Raw genomic sequence first — 20,315 nt, 5'->3', positions numbered from 1 at the left:
ATTGTCCGTGGGATTCAAAACTTACATTCTTTTTGTTTTTTTTCATATAAAATTAATGTAATCTTAGTCTTAGATAAGTTTATCACTTAACCAAAGTGAAAATAGTAATAATAATAATATACTTACGGAGCACCAACTAAAAGTTTGCTGATTTTCATTACAAATCTCTCAAAAGACGTTTGAACAGCTCGGTTAAAAAGACACCAAATAAATAAAAACGGATCAAACTACTACAGCGCCATCTTCCTTAGAGTCTGAACTAAATCCTACGTCGGTAAAAAAAAATTTATTTGCAATTTAAAATAGTGAAAATTAAATAAAACTAAAATGGGTAGACTCGCCCCTGGATGAGTAGACTCGCCCCGGTTTACGGTATAGTTTTAAATTGACAAAATAGACATTTCAATGTAATTAAACAAAATAGACATTTCAAACAAAATACCTTGTACTTACGCTCCCAAAAATTGCACACGAAATTAGCTTTGTATTAAAATTAAAAAAAAGCAAGGAAAAAAAACATGAAATTTTATCAAATATTATTATTTTTAAAAGACGTTGGCCCTACTAATATGGTGCCCCTGAAAGAGAGGCCAACCCTGTATTTGCCTGAATTGACGGATGTTAACACAGTTGGGCATTGAAAAAATATTTTTTTTTAAAAGAATGACTAACATAAAAATTTTTAAAGGCAGAAAATTTTGAGATTATCTGTGTTTTTAATGCATAAATGTTTTATAATGAAATAAATTTGTGTGCTTCAATGGGGGTAAAAATATTTTTTATGTTCAATAAATATTGATAAATAATGATGCAGGGAGATAATTTTTGTTATTTTTCCTGAACACTGTTCAGGAAATATTTTGCTTTTTAAAATACAGCTATTGTTTGATATTTCTTTTGATTTAATTTGTTATAAATTGTTTTTAACTTTATTATCATGTTTCATTATGCAAAATCAATTACAGTGACAAAAATTTGTTTTTAATAAAATTCAATACATAATTGCAGTAAGAATGATTGCCTTTTCTTTAATAATTGAGATTTATTTTAGTTATCTATTAATATTTAAAAATTCAATTTCTATTTTAAATAATTAAGAAAATAATGAATTAGATTTATAAGACTATTTTAATTAGATTTATTATTTCAAAATTTATGTTACCTGTTTCATCCTATCTATACCTGTTTCATTACCTGTTTCATCCTATCCTATTTGATGTCAACCAAGGGACCTGGCCTCGGGGTACGTTGGTCTGCTTTTTAATGTTTTTTAAAAAATTAATTCAAAGAAAGAAAACGGACTGAACGTTTCAATACAAATCGTAAGTGATAAGATTATGCAATTTTCTTTGAAGAGGAAAAATCAAATTTCACTAATAGTTTTTTAATAAGATTAAAAAAACTGAAAAGTGGGCCAACTAATCTCGATTTCCCCTACATACCCTGCCTATGCTATATGGATGGATTATATTATTTTATGTCTACTGAATTTAGCTTAAGATAGAATTTAGCTTAAGAAGAATTTAGCTTAAAGATAGAATTGTCTAATAAATTGTCTTGGTCAAATATTAACTTCAAAACTGTTCAATTTTCTTTTAAATTGGTTAAATTTTTATTGCAAATTTTCAAGACCTTTGTGTTTTTTTGGTAAATTCAGGTATTAATTCAGTTTGTAATTTTTTAAAAAATAAAACTGATTTTTTTAAACTTGTTTGAAGACATAGGCACCTCGGTTTCGGGTACGTTGATCCAATTTTCAATGTGACTTGTTGTTAAGAATTTGATTTAAGAACTCGTTAGAAAATCCTAAGCACAAATACACTTTTCTTTTACATGGTGACAAGGAAAGTCCTCATTTAATTTTCGTTTTGGCAAAAAAAAATGGAAAAATCAAGCTTGTGAGCTGTCATAAGCATGAGAGCGTAAACGTTAATGTTCACATATTTCTGAATGAAAATTCTTTTCGAGCTTTGACAACCGATAACTGAAAAAAAAAACTGAGCTATAAGTTGGGAAGAATTGTAAGGATTAAAAGCTAATAGTTCCTATCAACGGAGTGTTGTTTGCAAATTTTTGATTGCATGCCACATATTTTTAAATTTTAACTTCCTTGTATTTACGTCATTTAACAACTTGACAGTGAAGTTCTAAGTTCTAAAATTTATATATTTTTAAAAAAAAGTTTGAATCTTGTAATAGCATAGTAATTATTTTTTAAAGGCATTATTGTTTGTTTTGTTTCTGCAAGTTCTTCTGTAGTTGGTCTTTTATTTCGATTTAAAAATTTATATTTCAATAATTTATTGTTAACTAAAACTGTTAATTTTTTAAAGAGGATTTTGTTTTAAATATTTTAATAACAATTTATATTTTTAAGATTTTAGTCTGGAACTTATTTCAAATGATCTCAATTTAGTGGCTACCAAAACGAGCACGATTTGCAAAGCCAGCCATGTCAGGCATAGCAATTTTCTGGGGTTGGGAAGAGTCATCGAACCCCTCCCCCTTAGCTATAACACTTAAGTTTGAAAACGTAGAGGTCTTATTTTTAAAAATAAAACTAATAAATGGTGCGTAGCACTTTTAAAAAGTGCCTAAAGGTGCTTATTTTCGATTTTCGTTTTTTAAAAGCCTTTAAAGGTGTCTTTTTCATTGGGTGTTTTTCAAAAGTGCTTATTTTTCCCTTTTCGAAAATGATATTTTTTTTCGTGACCATTTCGATTTTCGCCTCGTATTATGTAAAAGCGTGCTTTTTTCATTCTATTCAACGTTTTTACAACTCATCCAACAATCTATTTAGATTTTCCGTCGGTCCATAGCTCGTAAAAGCGCCAATCATTTTACATGTTTGATGAAATACTTGCGAGTTCGCTTGTGCGTCTAATGAGCTGGGTTCGGTAGGATTATTACCCTCTCATGTGCAGCTTTGCTGCACTTTTCAAAATATTCTCAATTTCAGGCTTCATTTTCCTCCCTCTGATATCGAACCGAAAAATCTCTTGATAGTTTTATCATGGCTAATATAATCAAGAAAAGAATTCTTTGTCAGAAACTAGTTATTTTATCATGATCCTGTAAAATCTTCGAAAATTATTTTTTCATTTTGCTAATGTATATAATGCTTAACAATATTTTTTGAGTGCTTAAAAAATACTTAATGGCTCATTTTTTGTTGAAAAATAAGGAAATTTTTAAAAATTTGTTAAGTGGTTAAAACTTTAAGACTTTTTTTTCGAATTTAAAGATTTTTACTTTAACTGGTTAAACTTCTGTTAACTTTTTATTCTTGCTTTTTCACAACATATATACAAGAAGTCTGAAAAATATGGCATCAAATACCTCGCAAATGCGCATCAAATATAAAAAAAACTTATTTAAAAAAAAAAGACGAAAAAAAAGAACAACTTTAAAATATTCTTTAAACATACCAGACTCATTCCCCGTTCCAATTGCAATATAGCGTCACCTGTGACTCAAAACATAAAAACCTGTAGATAAATCATGGTACTTAGTTCAAAGAATCCTAATCCGCAAATAAAAAAGAGGTTCATCTTTAAGATTTTTGAAGGTACTTCGCGTCACATAAATAGAGGTTAAGGTTGGCCGTGGAGCTTGGTATCATTATTCCTCATGTTTAATTAAAAAATTTCTGGTTTTCTGCACATTTCACGAGATATTTGAAAGATTCATGATTTTCAGACAGCCTGTACTTATGAACTTTTAATTTTCCTTCGTTACAGATTCGCTACTGATGTGCAGAATTACTTTTCCATTCTGAAACAGTGCCAAATATCGCCAATAATTATTTTCGATGGAGGTCAGACTGATGATAAAATAGATATGCGTTTAAAAAGACAGCAACAACGCACTGAAGAAATAAAAACTCTCCTGAGAGATGGGGATGAAATGATAAAAGTACTTCCCCTCAATTCTCATGTAGTTTTCAAGAACATACTTTCAGAAATAGATGTATTGTATGTTCAATGTGATTACGAAGGGGACGCGCAATTAGCTAGTATTGCTACACACTATAAATGCCCAATTCTTAGCGAAGTTAGTGATTTTTATATTTATGATTTGCCTTATGGATTTATTAAAATATCCCATATTGATAATGCTATCAAAGTCGAAACTCTTCGGGATGGTTCACAGAAAAAGTATTTACTGTGTAAAATATATTATTTGAGCGCACTATTATATAAATTTCCTCTAAAAGATAAAACAATGATTTCTTTAGTAGCGACTTTGGCTGGGAATCATTACGTATCTGCTTATGACCATTTAAGGAAATTTTATCTCTATATTAATGTTCGTTTTAAAGATAGGTTTCAAGGTCTTTTCTCTTGGCTGCACAACCAAACATTTACCGAGGCGAAATCGAAAGTTTTTAACTTGGTAGGGCACGACATCAGAAACTTAATCGAAAAATCTATTTCCGAATACGAACTGAAACCGACTAACATGATCGATATTTTAAATGCAATTCTCCATAATCAGTCGGAGGATCTTATTGTAAGTAAATCCGTACTGATCTTGCCCTGTGGAGAAGTATTGCCAGGAAAATTTAAAATAGCCTTTCACAAAGGTCTGCTTACCACGTGGCCATTAAATACAATCACTTTCAAATGCAATACTTTGTATCCACAAATCGAAGACTTTTCTGAAGCATGTGCTTTTACGTGTTCTCGTTATATTCGAAAAGTAATTTATGGCATAGTTTTACGGCATGGTTCAGAAAACTCTAAACGGCATGCCGAAATTTGTCTTCGTCAAATCATAGAATATGAACCTGGTACTTACTCTTCGCCGATTTCTGTTGAATTTCTCTCGGAATTGGAAAATGGCGAAGAAGTTCCTAATTTGAAAAATTTATATAGAATGCAAAAAGATGGGCTGCGAGATTTTATGTGCAGTGTATTGGGTCTGGATGGAAATTTTTTTTCTGATATTTATGGCGATTTACACTTATTGTTTGGATGTATACATTATTGGCTTTTGCACAGTTCTCCTAAGCCATCCAAAGAATTTTTGTCATCTTTAATGCTTACTATAATATATTTGCAAATAAAAGAAATAATTACGGTTCCGAATGAAGAGATAAATACAGATGTCGATTCAAGAGCATGTATTTCTCAGTCAACAATTAAATTAGTGTCAGAAAACTTGGAAAAATATTTGCAGAAGCCTGTTTTAAACTCGACAAACCCGTTTGATATCAGCATTGTCCATAGCTATAGTCAGCTTCAGGCTTGTATCCATGATATCAGTGGTTTGAATAGATTGCTAAACTTACCTTTTAAAGCCCCACAATTGCACAAGCTATTAAACGGGACAATGCTTTATAACCTAACAAATCAACTTCAATCAGAAAAGAACGCCGAATCAGTTATCAGATGTTTATTGGGAGGAGAAGCATCTGTTATAAAAATGTATGAAGGATTTATGTTCAAATTTGCATTAATTGGGAGAAATTTGTAAAATTATTTATCTAAAATATTCTGGAGTTTTATTATTTAAAATCTTTCTGAAATGCAGAATAAAAAGGAAAATCTTTGAGAACTCATAGATGTATTATTTAAATACACCACGTTATTAGCTGGAATAGTATTATGAAAATTTTTTTCTTTATAAAAAGCTTAGTCTTATTCAGTAAAATAGTTTTAATTTTTTCTATGTAACTTTTAGTTTTAAAATATTTATATTTTGTTTCAAAATTTATGTTGTGATTCCATGGCTATGATTATATTGACTTTCCATCTATTTTTTCATACTGTTTTTTTAAGTATTAATCAATTCATTATTTCTTATGTTTCGTTATTGTATAACTATACCCAAGAAAATTTGTTTTTTTCTACATGCTCATATTTTTTGTAGTTGTATCAAGTGCCTATAGATGTTTCTATAGCAGTAATAATATATTTTTGATGCTATCGCTTATACCTTGGCTTATACTATTCATAGTTAAATAAAATATTTTTGGTGAAATTCTTGTGGTGTTTTATTCTATTTGAAAAAATTATACAGATTTTGTAATAAACTAAAATAGCTAAAATATTATTAAATTAAAAAAAAATTATTTATTGTTTTTATTTTGAATTATTTATTTCGAAATGAATTCAAGAAAAAAAAAACATTTCAAATTAAGCTTTATTTTTAACCTGCTGATTTATTTATTTGAAAATAATACAAGGAAAAACTAGAAAGAAAAAAAGGTGTGTAATGTCTGCTGAATTAATAATTGTTGAACAAATTTCAGTAAATTTGCAGAAAATAACATGGAGAGGTCTTTTTTTTTTTACTAATGCTGAATTACATTGGTATGAGTTCAAGTAAAATAAATTTAACTTATGTAGATATTTATTGCGTTTTGTCAATAAATAAATATTTTAATAAAATAAAATATTTAACGCTTAATTAAAATTTTAATAATATAAAGCAATTCATTGAACTCAAATTTTTCAATGAATAACAGAATTTTTTAAATAACACCATCAATAATTTTCTCGAATGCTTTTTAATTTATTCATATCCATTTTCCATTTATTTAAATATGGGAGTAATTAGAGGTATCGTTTTGTTTATTATTGTATATTGTTGAAATGTTTGTATTCGCATTCACATATGTCGTAAATGATAAAGCCTAAATTAAATATGCTATTTTTTAGCTTGAAAATCTTTCGCTAATTCACAGAATTGCGCGAATAAACAATTAATTTTCTGGCAAAATTTACTCGGAGCATTGCAAATAAAAAATTTAAATTTCGTTATTTAGGCAAAATTTCGTTAACAAGACATTTATTGCGCCCTTACCTTCTATCTTTTTAAGTTCTCTATTCAAATGCAGGGCTGATTGTGCTCCGGAAAAAAATCCGAATTTTTCATTAACTGTGATCCGGAAGTTTCCGGAGATCGAAGGTCCAGACGTTTTTAAAATTCATCGATCACAAAAGTTTCCGGAAATCAAATTTTCAAATGTGCAGAGCTGATTGTGCTCCGGAAAAAATCCGGATTTCCGGATTTTTCGCTAACATTGATCCGGAAGTTTCCGGAGATCGAAGGTCCACACGTTTCAAAAAAATCATTGATCACAGAAGTTTCCGGAAATCAAATTTTCAAAGGTGGAACTTAAAAACACAGTTTATTTTATTTGTTTGTAAGGGAGAGCCAGAGAGATACTTTATAAGCTTATATTCACGATTAATATTCATTTTCTATCAGTAAATAGTTGTTATAATCATAAACTCGAGAGAAAGTCATATTTGTAAATTTTAATTACTTCTCCAGGTCATCATAGGCATGTGTAAATGGTATAGGTATGTGAAAAATTTTAAATATATTTTAAGTAAACTAAGAAATATTGAGAAAAAGAAAGAAAAAAAACATGTTTGAATTTTTTTTCAATTTAAACTGTTTTTTTTTTTTTTTAACTTACGAAATTTTTCGGAATTTTGACTTGGTCTCACAATCACCCCTGAATGTGGAACTTAAAAACACAGTTCATTTTATTTGCTTGTAAGGGAGAGCCAGATACTTTATAAGCTTTATATTCAAGATTAATGTTCATTTTTTTATCAGTAAATAGTTATAATCATAAACGCAAGAAAGAAAGACATATTTGTAAATTTCAATTACTTCTTCAGGTTATCATAGGTATGTGTGAATGGTGTAAGTATGTGCAAAATTTTAAATATATTTTAAGTAAACTAAGAAAGATTGTGAAAAAGGAAGAAAAAAAAACCTTGTTTAAATTTTTATCCATTTAAAATGTTTATTTTTAATCAAGAAATTTTCCGGAATTTTGACTTGGGCTCGCAATAACGTGATAGAGACCTTTTTTACGCAGTATTGTTAGACGCAATGTTTGCTTAACTTCGAGAATAATTCGAATGGAATTAGCGTGAACTACTGAGGAAAACCTTAAAGTATAAAACTGATAATCTGAAATTGATTCCGAAATGGCAAACATAAAAGATCGTTCACTTGAAAAAATAGTGTTTTAGAATCTCATGCTTTCAGACATATTATAATGAGTCGCAATTCTGTTTTGAATTCTGATTTATTACGTAAAAATTATTTAATCAATGTGATTCATTATAGTGAATACATTTTTACGACATGGAATGTTCGAATCACGCATTTCAATAATAACTTATCAACGCTCTCTATACTTTCTTAAATTCGTGTTTCGATTTTTTTCCCTTTGCTGTTACTGCCATTAATTTTTTCATGGTTTTTAAAATTTCTATATTCCAACACGCAAAATTCAATTCGTTCATTTATTAGTCACTTTTTGATGCAACGGTACCGCCGTTTTCGCTACTGATATTTGATCTTATTAATCTCGATATTTTCATACAAATTCATTAAGAAACCAGAAATTCGCATCCCACATTTGAGTGCCTAAATACTTTTCGGCGCACTTGACTTGCGTTAAATTCATGCGTCACTTTTATCTTTTCTTTGCAGTTATTTTTGTTGATTTTCACATAATTTTTTTTCAAATGCCAATATTATTATGATACGGGAAATTTAAATCGCGTTTCTGAGTACTATAAAATGTGATAATTCTATCGATTTTTCAGTCAATTTTTCGGCAGTTATCTATACTGTTTTTCTCATATTTTATAAAATTCTGATATTTTTAATACGACATTATTTATTACAACACATGAATCCCGAAACGTTCATTTAATTAACCCCTTTTTGATGCAACCGATTCAGGTGATTTCGTCATAAATGCACGTGTATTTATCGATAGTTATTTTTTTAAAGTTATTGACAGGAATCTCACTTAAACTTCGATTAACCTAGTTCGTTCGAATTTCGGCTTTTAAAATGGAAAATAATGGAATTTTTTTATTTATTAAAAATTATACCTCATTACAACTTGGTGAAATATATATTTTCAATTATAAATTATGAATTTATTCAAAATATTATCGGACTCCAATTATTTAATGCTTAACATTGTCACAATATAAGACGATTCACCCGGCGTAGCACAGTGGGCCAGCATCCAAGGTTTCTTGGTCAAAATTAGTATTTCGATAAAATTTGTTTCAAAATTTTGGAGTTTTTATGTGCAGGTGATTTGAATTTATAGTTGAAATGCACTAAGGAAACAAAATGGCGACTGAAATATGGCGAGCAAAAAAAAAAAAAAAAAAAAATAATAATAAGTTTAAATAATTAAATATAGCAATGAAAATATAATAATTTTCGTAACTTTATATTAAAAATTAAAAGCAAATTCTATTTCCGATGTAATATTACAAAATAACGCGAAAACATGAAAAAAAAACAAGCATAATTTTTGTTTTTCAGTGTATTTAGTCCACCTTTGCAATATGGGCAAAATGGGGCAGGTTTTTTCGAAAGAAGAAACATCAAAGAAGACAACAAAAAAAAGTTTAGCTAATTACCTCATGGAAATTTTTTGGAACTAAGTTTCGAAAGTCATTCAAACATTGTAAAATGTCAAATGATAAGGTATAAACTATAAGTTTGTCAGGAGTATTAACAAATCCTACAAATTGAAAAAATGTACTATAATTCATCACTAATTTCGCTGATAAAAATGTAACAGTAAGGTGAAATTCCTATATATATTTGTGAAATATAAATATAGAAGTTACATTTAAAAAATTTTTTTAACATATTTTTCACTACATTGTACTCTTGACGGTCCAGAAAGTAAATTATAATGTTTAGAATGATTATGAATACTTAATTTCGGCTCTATTAAAACTGTTTACACATATTTTAGTTGAAAATTTAATTTGACAAATTCTGCTACACTCTATTGTTTCCGGGATAATAAATATTTACAATATAAACATAAACCGAGTTAACTCGGCATAATCAGGTAACAGGTTAATGTATTGGAAGAATTTTTGTTTCATGTTATTTATTGAAAGATGTTCTATTGAACATAATTAGCAAAGTTAAAGTTTGTGAATATTTTTAAAAGTTAAAGTTTAAAAAATATTTATGAACTTAAAAGTTTAAAATTCGGTAACTAAGTTCTGTCGAACAGATTTCGATGAGTAAAATGCGTGTAAAAAATGCATAATTTAAGCGGTTATTATGGAAGTTTCAATTATTTCTAAAGAATTTATTTTCAACAAATGCCTAATCAACAGACTTACTTGTGAAGATCGATTTTTCTTCAATAAGTTATGAATTTTTCTCTAATTTCGAAAGAGAAAAATTTAATTCAACTTAAAATAGTGTAACAGCATGGTACATTTAGTACAATATACTAAATAAAGCAGACGATCGTTAACATTCAAACTATTTTAATGACGTTTCATTACATTTACATAAAAAAAATTTTTTTAATTAATTCTTTAAAATATTTTTAGTCTAAAATGTTTTAAAAAACTATAAATTTCAAAAATAAAAATAACAGAAAATATTTTTTAATGTTTTTGTTTCTGCAAATTATATCACGTGTTTAAAAATTATGAAAAATCAAACGATTTTAAGTAATCTGCAGTTTTCTTAGGTTTTTTCCCTTCACGTTTTCTACTTGAGTTAAAATCGCCAAGCAGTTTTAAATTTCTTAAATTCTTTTGAGTTTACAAATAAGTCAGTATGCTATTACATTTGGTAAGTCGTTCTGTTATATGATAACAAAGAGCTTGAAATCATTTAAAAAGCAACGCTAAAAAATTTGAAATGTTACATTATGAAAGATTATACTAAGTTATCTAAAATTATATATTTAACCTTTAAAACATTAATGTATAATGACTTAATTATTAGTATAGCACGTATCATTTACTTTTATATCAGTATTCTGTAAGTAACGTTCTTTTTGTTATGATTTTTGTAAAGTTGACCTGGATGCACTCCTAATTATGGGAATGACTTAATAAAATTTTCTAGCGAATCATTTATTCTTTTTGCCAACTACAATTCAATAACCTAGTATAAATCATTAGTTTTCTGTTTTACGAACGTTAATCCATCGAATGGTTTGTATAAATTTAAAACAGTTAAAAAGACAAGTTCTTTTCCGTTTTAAGCCCCCTCAAAGTAATTAGCTTGTATTTTTGTATTAATCTTATTCATATACAATTCAAACAATCTAGCAGCAACTTCTCCTCGGAAGAATGTTCTAACTAATGATTCAGAATTTGATCCAGATTCTAGCTTCATAGTCAAGTTATAAAGCATAGTACCGTTCAAATATTCACAAAGTTTTGAGGGATCAAATGGTCGCTTTAATAACGAGTTTAAAGCACCAACACTCCAGATGCATGTTTGCAGTTGACTGTAGTTGTCAATGATACGTTTTACATTTGTCGGTTGGGTACGCTCAGGTTTTTGTAAATATTTATTGAAGTTTTCAGCCACTCGTGTAGGAAGAGTCTCCATGTCTTCTGTTTCTTTCCCATCGGCTGCGTTTTCTCGTAAATTGTTTTCTTTTATTTGATAATATATGATGCAAATCAAAAGCGCAGGCAAAAAGTATTTCGTTGGTTTTGGTTCTGAATTCAAAAGCCAATATATTATGCTTCCAAACAGAAGTTGCAAATTATTTTGAATACCTTGTAAGAAATTTTCATCCACTCCCAACACGGCAGAAAGGAAATCTCTGTAATTGGTTTGGGCTTCATATATATCCGACAACTTCGGTATGTTTTTCTCCAAACCACCAATTTCAAGCTTAGAGCATAATTTTAAGAATACTCTTTGATTTGACCAATCGTGCTCTATAATTTCCCTTAAACAGTTGTTCTTATGAATTTCGAAACTACCCGGTTCGTGCTGTGACAGTATGCTATAAGTTATTTTTCTGATGTAACGAGAGCAAGAATAGCTGCTAGAATTAGGTTTAGAAAATGCTTCAATTTGAGCATGCAGGAAACTTTCATGTGTAGTAATAATATTTAATAGCGTAGACGAGATACAACCTTTATGAAAAGCAACAACTAATTCCTTAGGCAAGGTTTTCTTGTTTGTGGTACTACAATTTGTTTTAATTTTACTTTTTTCAAAAATTCTCTCACTGTCATTGGAAATTATTCCTTCTAAAATACTGCTCAATCGTTCTCCTTCGGCCAGCTGAAACTCATAATTCTTAATAACATATTCGATTTTGTTTTTTATGCTTTTATTCCCTTTGTAAATTTTGAGCACTTCATTATTACTCTGAGCAAATGTTTTATTTTTAAGCCATATAAGCACATCATTAAATCTATGGTCTTTGCTCCAGTTTTTAATTCTATAGAAATATTTAAAATATGTGAAATTTGCATAATCGTTTCCCACTAAAGCAGCAAACAATGATAGGTTTCTTTTATCTTTTATAAAATACTTATTTTGAAATTTTACCACTTTATAAATTTTACACATCATCGTGTTGGTTTTAATTTCTTCCTCTACTTTTAGAGCGTCATCAAGGTGTGAGAACCTTATGATACCATACGGTAAGTCGTATATGTAAAAATCGCTGTCTTCAGCAAGAACAGGGCATTTGTAATGAGTAGCGAAGGCTGCTATCTTTTCATCACCGCCGTAATCGCACTGGACATGGGCTATCCTTTTCTCCAAAAGAATATCTTTGAAAACTTCGTAATGGTTGATGGGAGTAAAGGAAGAATGAATTTTTTTATTTAAGTAATTGTTAATATGATTCAGTCGGGTTTTATGTCGTTGCATATGCTTTTCAGACTCGTCAGCTGAGTTTCCGTAGCAGCCATTAAAAACAACAATTGGTGTAATTTTGAATTTCATAAGAGTTTCAAAGTATTTTCTTACAACTGTGGCATACCTAAAAAATACAAAATCTTGTTACTTTTCATGTAAAGGGCTACATTATCAAAAGAATTACTCAATTATCGAAAAAAAATATTGCTTACATTATAATTTTAAACATTTCTAAAATGTAACAAACTTCGTCTTCCTATATGGATTATTTAAAAAGTTTTAAGCGGTTATGAACATAAAATAGATGACCTACTAGAAAAACAAGTCTTTTATTTGAATCCTTAAAGATTTGTTTCGATTGAAGATAGATCTTTAAAGTGAACTTTTTTTACAGCTACTATTTAGTAAAACTGCCCACTGAGTAAGTGTTTTAAAAATGATTACATTTTTTATGTTATATAATCGATATATGTTGACTTTTTCATTGGTTTTACATAAAAATAACCATAAAAATATTCTAATTGGCACCAAAACAAACGCATAAATGCATAGATTTTTTTAGCGAAGAACAATAATAGCATTAACCAATAAATAATTAAAATAAAAAATGAGTTAGACATTTAAGAATAGCATTTTTTTAAATTTAGAGAATTTTTAAATATGTTCAAACTTTTAAAAAATGAGCAATATTTTTAATATTTGAAAGCAAACGATTGACTGCCTATTAAGTGTGCATTTAAAGCAATATGAGCCTGGCCTGGTTCGGGCCGCAAATGTACTTTCAGCCAAGGAAATAAATTTGCTATAACCAAAGTGAAATAATTTTAATGCATAAAAATAAACAGAACTTTTAACACTTTCATTTATTTATTAATTGAGAAATGAACAATGACATATTCAATTCAACAAACTTTGCCAAATATTAAATATAAATGTATTGAAATTTTTTTAAACTTTTTTTGTGAAATTCGAAAAAGTAAGGAAAAAAAGTCGTAAACTTTGTTTAATAAAGTATATATAAGGATGTAAATTCATTTGCTTCGGTAAAAAAAAAAGTAAATTATTTTGTTACTATTTTCACATTATTTTAATTCTTAAACCAATATATTACTGATTTGACGATTTTATGCTTATTTATTCGATTGAGTACATAAAACTATTATTGAACTATTTGATAAATGAAAATAAAAATAATATATTTCTTTGCAGATTAGCTGAAGACACATGTGATTTTTTTTACTATACTACAAACTGAATAACAAATAATGAGGTGATCGGCAAATATCGTTAAATACCGAATGAAAAATAGAATATTCTAGAAGGCATTGAGCCCACTTATAAAAATAGTCCTAAATTTTTTGAAATAAAAAAAAGAATATTTAGCGTGCTTTTTTGTACATACTTCTTCATATATTGGTGATTCTTTTCAAACATGACATTTCGAACCAAAAATTTTTTTTCAAATTTAAAGTCTTCAAAATAATCGAAATTTTTTTTCGTATACTTTTTTAGTTACATTTATTAATATCTTACAGACAGCAGTGTAGTTTACTGACATTTGCTCGAGAAAAAAAAATAGAAATTCACCAAATCTTGAATGCCATATTAGCTTAGAACAGTGGTTCCCAACCTTTTGTGGACCATCGCCCCCCTCTTTGGGTTGGCTGACACAAATCGCCCCTTTCTCTTTTTGCTCAAAAAACCATTCATTGTTGCTTGTGAGCAACCAAACACTGAATATATACAATGTTAATTGATTTTAATTTAAATTGTAATGCAAATAAGGAGGCACATTTATCCTGTCATTTTTATTAATTAAAAAAAAATGAGCATCTTTTTTTTTCTCAAAAAGAAATGATATTTAAAACGGAATAGTCACAACAAAAGTGCATTTTTTTTAATTCATATTTTAATGTAATCAAGAAAAAGTTAAAACGTTAACAACTAAAATTTGAGAAAAAAAATGAAGATTGAGAAAGTACATTTTTACCACTTCAATGACTGCCTGTGCTTGGCGTATTTCAAGTTAAAGCTTGAATGTCAGGTTTTATGCTCCTCAGATTTAAACGCGGGTCTCCTTTGAAGCAAATGTCCAACCTTTCTCTTTGCATTATGAGCAGCTGGAAGACAGAACTAAATCCTGTCTCTACTAAATATGTTGACGGGAACGAGATAAGAAGCGACTCAGTTTGTTTCCACAATTGTGGATAAGTGTCCATAAGCTTTACCCAAGCTAACTTATAACCGCATTTTTTAAAGATGACTTTAGCCTGACAGTCATACTTCAAATCTAAAATCTCAGTCTACAAAGAGGAAGTGAGCTTATCCACAACTTCAAATGAGAAAGAATCGAAAATCCAATCCGGAATTTCTAATTTCATTAAATCTTTAAATCTTGATTCCATAACTGATCAAGGTGATCAGTAAAAATTAAGATTTTATTTTCGAGAATCTCGATATCTGCCATTGAACACTTTTTAAGAGTTGGAAATTGCATTAGCTCTTTGCGACCAATGTTTGACTTGTAGATATCAAACTTGGCGATNAAAAATATATATAATTAAAAATTCATAACTAGTGCTAGTTAATAAAAAGTTGTAAGAATGAATTTTTAATTGAATGAATTGGAAGATTTTCTTTCTAATTAATTTTGCAGGTCTTTGTAAAGACTTTTTATTTCAAGCAATGTTGATATTATTTTAAAGTAATAATTAGATTTGTTTTGTTTTTAAGTTTGCTCACAACATTACTGAAAACATCTAATTATAAAAATGTTTAAAAAAACTGCGTTAAAATAAAAATAAAAATTAATAATAGTAATTCTGTTTCAATTTTCCATTACTTCATATTATTTAAATTTCTTAACATCTTAATAAAGAGTAAATATTGAAAAAGTTGCAGTCTTGATAAGAAAGATAAGTAAGTAATATTTGAAAATTTTTGCACAATAAAAAATCTATTTATTTTTTAAGAAATAATGTAAAAAATTCATAGCGTATTTTAAACATGTGTAAATAATAAAAATGAAACATTTTAAAACTACGTTTTTAAAATCGATCAAAAAGGAGATGTTTTCATTTTTTTGTCAAACCTTAAACGAAATACATAAGGCACATATGCAAGGATGTGGTGTTTATTTCATAACAGATATTCCTAACGTTAAATTTATTACGGTTACGAAATTTTATTTCCACACTTTCTGTATTGCAATCATATAAAAAGAATTATTAGGAAAAAATAGTGGTACAGTTCCAAAAAAAAAATTAAGCACCCTTCATAACTTTTGATCTAATTATTGGATTTACACGTATTACGACTTTATCTTAATGGTTCGAGAGCCTAATTTCAAATATGTTAATTAACTAGCTGATTAAAAACGATACTTCAAACTACGAAATCAGACACAAAAACGTACTTTCACTGCAACAAACTATCCCTTTATTTCGACGGATTCGAACTCATGGCCCTCAAAATATGTAGGGGGTAGTCGGAATCTAAAAATATTGTCTCAATAGTTCGACCTAGATAATATAAATTTTATTTTTATTATTTTTGACTATCTCGTTTAATTATGATCGAAAATCTATTCAATAAGGTATAAAAACTTTTACACAATTTTAAAGAATGTAATTTTAAATAGCAATGTACAAAATTTGAACGAAATCAATCGAATAGTATTTGAAAAACTAAATTTTAAGTAAATGACCTTTTTAAAATTTGATAATTACTGAAAAATTCTAGATCAAATTACCGTATAAAGTGCCGGCAATTTGGGTGTATCATCTGTAATATCACCGTGAAATATCATAAAGTAGTTTTTACAATTATATTTATTTAATGAGAGTGTTTCAGTAAATTTACAGTAATTATTACTGTAAACTGTAAGTATCGATATTATTGTTTACTGTTAAAGTATTTTTATTTAAGCATTTATCTTTAAAGGCCTCAAAAGCATTATTAATTTTAATCCTATAATCTCACACTGTGAAATAAAGTATGGTCAAAACTACCAGAATATGGTAACGTTTGCAGAGCTTTCTGGCTCTGTGGGAACAACAAAAATAAACACGGTAAATTTTACAGAAGCGTTTTTTTTAATGATTTGGTAAAAATAACATTAAAACAGCTTTACAATATGTGATAAAATTTGATAAATGGTTTTAAATTTGGTAGTTTTAGCCATTTAGGTATGATACCTTAGATCAGGGGTCCCCAACCTTTCTGTACCTAAGAGCAAATACCAGAATATCGGTCGAATGGCGGGCACCATTTATTTTTTTAAGATAATTTTTTGGCTGGTAGACATAGGTAATAATACACACTACATGTAATGCACAAAAAATTTAATTTTAAAAATTAATTTAATTTATGAATAATTAGTAGTAATATTCTTCTGTAAAATAAATGATTACTAAATTACTTGCAAAGCATACGAAGCATAAAAATTATTTATAAAATATATAAAATACAGTCAATGTGATCTTTGTCATTGCATTTCACTGGCCAACGCTTCAGAATTGGGAGAATATGACGAAATTCCTGCTCGCAAGCAATCGTCAAGGTGTTCATCTGTAAGTCGTCGTGATCTATATTTCGATTTTATGATATTCATTGTCGAAAGCAATGATTCACACAAGTATATGTGGAACCAAAAAAAGATTTTATTTCATAAGCTGCTCTTTTTAAGAATGAAAATTTATTTCTGTATTCCAGAATTTCTCGTTTTTCAGATTCAGATATAATAGTTTTGAGGATAATGTCATTCTGAAGATCAAAAATTCTATCTTCACTTTTTCTCGCCTTGAAGAAATTCCGAAATGAATGTTGCTATTTCGGTTACGTTTATTTGGTTGGTAAAAGGATTTACAAAAAAGTTAACCATAAGCTCGATGATATTAAATTGTTGAAAGCGCTTTTCAAATTGATCTTGAAGCAATTGGAGGTTGATTACAAATGTTGATAATTCAATTTAACTGTTGTGTATCATCTTTTTTCCATGTTTGGAAAATGCACAAGAGACTTCATTTTCAAATGTGATATCCACAAAACTAGCCTGACTTTGAGCGAGTTTATAGCCCCTATCATTGTTGCTATATGTTTGTCCTTCCCTGCAGCTCCAACTTAAAATTATTTAGTTTTTCCATTATGTCTGTTACGAAAGACAAATCTACTAGCCAAAGAGGATCTCTAAGTTCTAAAAATATTTGATTTTTGACAGCAAGTTAATTTTTTATTTCTTCAATTAAATGTATAAATCTAACAATATATCTGCGGGGATGGATCTCGTTTTCCCTGGTGATTTCTATTTTGGTTGAGTTTATCATCAATATTGAAAAAGCAAAAGAATTTGCATAGCATTTTATGGGAAAAAAGAAATATTTTATCGTTTGGGCACTAGCAGCGGGCGCACCTTGATCGATCAACGGGCGCCATGGTGCCCGCGGGCATAGGGTTGGAGACAATCAAATGAATGATTTAAATAACGTATATTTTGGTTTTCATACGAGAACTATAAATTTTTTTTAAAACAAAGATGGTATTGCATTTCATACAGTACTGTAATTTTACCAGAAAATTTTTTTCTGTGGAAAATTTTTAGAATTCTATTATTTCGAAACTAATTTGAAATTTCGAAAAAAAGATAACTATTTTTTTTATCTTCAGCCATAAATACAAAACGACTAGAAATGACTTTTACTGCACTAAGTTTTTTTAAGAATTCGTAAAATAGGTAGTCAACATCGGTAGTCAAGCATAACAATTTAATAGAAATAAAAAGGATAGAAGGATATAGCAGTTAACATTATTGACATGACTCGTGAGAGCTGCCTTCTCGCAGTAGCCTCCGGAATGCATGTGACTAAGAATTAGATTGTTCTATGGTATAAAGTCAGGAGTTAATTATAAATTCGGGAGTTTCCCATCGGGACTTCCTCTTCGGGACTGGATGGCGCCTCTCTACTAGGAAGTAGTATCACATGATTTCTTCTCAATATTACATGATAAAGAATGATGCAACTATCTTAAAGTATCATATTACGTGATATTGGATGACGCAATGTTCGCAGCTGTTATATTGAAACCTACATAATTTTTTTTCTCATCAAAAAAGTCAGATATTTAAATTTTGATTTATAAGGAACTATTCAACCGATTTTGCACGAATTTTGTATTTTTCCATTTAAAATTATATAGTCTAAAATGATGCAAAAATTTTCATACCTTACATTACAAAATTTTTTAGACCATTATTAAATAAAATAATAATCAAAAAAATTTCTACAAATTTTTTTTGTATGGAATTACCTTTGGAAAATAGAATTTTATAATCATGAGAAAATTTTTTAAATTATTATAAAATGTTATTTTGAGATTGGGAAATAAGCAAAAATTAACGTTAAGGGGTCCAAACTATGGACCTTTTTTAATTTCATTAATTCTAGAATTCATTTTTTAAATTACGCTTTTCTAATTTTTTAAAACATTAGAATATCGTATTTCCTCAGTTCCATAATACAAACATTTCTTAACAATGTTTCAAACAATTCTGAATATACTCACTGGCTATAATCTCCTCCAAATTCGTAAGGAATGTTTCTTTTGAAATACAGAAGATAGACAAGTCCGCATCCATCAATAATGATATTTTTATTGTAAATATTAAAATCTTCGTAAATTCCGATTCGCTTGTCCTCATCGTCCATAAATTTGTTAAATCCCTTGATGCCCATTGCAGTATTGTTTCTTGACGAACTGGCTGATTTGTCGTTTGAAAGGGATTTATGTTGTGAATATTATCACCGGAATACATTATCACAGAACTTTTTCGTTTGAATAACAGTCAAAGTAGATAATGAAAAAGGGTTTAAAAAAAATAACAATCAAATTTATCGGCGAGATTTGCATTTCTTTTTCCGCTTTAAAGAGTTTACAAATAATAAGATCAGCCTCATTAAAGTAACGAAATTGAGCGATAAAATTAATAATTTTTTATTATTGTGTAGAAAACCATCGAATAAAATACTCAAGCCTATTAAGTAACTTTTCAAAAACTACTGCATGCTTTTAAACATGTATACGGGGACATGTTGTTTTTTTCTTTTACAGACAGAATTATCAACAAGATTGTTCGCTTTAGTAGACGAAGAAATGATATGAAGTGCCAATCATCCTGATTTTAAAATAACAATAAGGTGGTAATACTACAAAACTATTTACTAGTTTGCGGACCAAAGTGCACGTTTGTACCCAAAAAAGAGTGATGAGTTAACAATCGAAAATATTTGTTTAAAATTCTAATCAACCTAAAGATAAATGCAAAAAGTACTCTCCTCAGAATTAGTTCAAAAGATATTTTTTTTCTGCGAAAATGAGTACTGTTAAACATTTTTTTTTATCATCAACGTTGAGCAAATTATCTGTGTATTTTGTTCTTACTCTATATCAAAAATTATGAGTCTAACTGTCTTTATTTATTAGGGATATTTTAAAAATTTGCGTTAGTTTCGTGCAACTGCTGTTGAATATTTTTTTCTCTTTAAGCTTTTATTTGAGTTAACAACATTGGCATGATACGCATAGTTATGTATGTTACACTGGCATGACATTTTATAATTTATTACAAAATGTTAAAATGAATTGTTTGATATTGCAACAAT

General features: G+C 28.4%; 2 protein-coding genes across 2 annotated transcripts in view; one reads left to right on the top strand and one right to left on the bottom strand.

The window, feature by feature from the left end:
• LOC139425536 (single-strand DNA endonuclease ASTE1-like) overlaps positions 1 to 5,985 on the top strand; it is a 13,838-nt gene extending 7,853 nt beyond the window's left edge. Inside the window, exon 2 of the mRNA XM_071180628.1 lies at positions 3,741 to 5,985. Coding sequence (XP_071036729.1) covers positions 3,741 to 5,478 — 1,738 coding nt within the window. The 3' untranslated portion in view covers positions 5,479 to 5,985. The remainder of the gene's footprint in view (positions 1 to 3,740) is intronic.
• Positions 5,986 to 10,281: 4,296 nt separating this feature from the next.
• LOC107450309 (single-strand DNA endonuclease ASTE1) lies at positions 10,282 to 19,497 on the bottom strand. Its single transcript, XM_016066070.3, has 2 exons — positions 19,219 to 19,497; positions 10,282 to 12,781 (listed from the first exon to the last, which is right to left on the bottom strand). Exons 1-2 carry the CDS (start codon positions 19,386 to 19,388, stop codon positions 11,026 to 11,028), a joined length of 1,926 nt encoding a protein of 641 aa, XP_015921556.2. The 5' UTR covers positions 19,389 to 19,497; the 3' UTR covers positions 10,282 to 11,025.
• Positions 19,498 to 20,315: the final 818 nt, after the last annotated feature.

This window comes from Parasteatoda tepidariorum, chromosome 5 (genome assembly GCF_043381705.1).
Source record: "Parasteatoda tepidariorum isolate YZ-2023 chromosome 5, CAS_Ptep_4.0, whole genome shotgun sequence".
NCBI lineage: Eukaryota > Metazoa > Arthropoda > Arachnida > Araneae > Theridiidae > Parasteatoda > Parasteatoda tepidariorum.
Note: the sequence above shows the minus strand (reverse complement) of the source record. Positions and strands in the feature narration are given on the sequence as shown.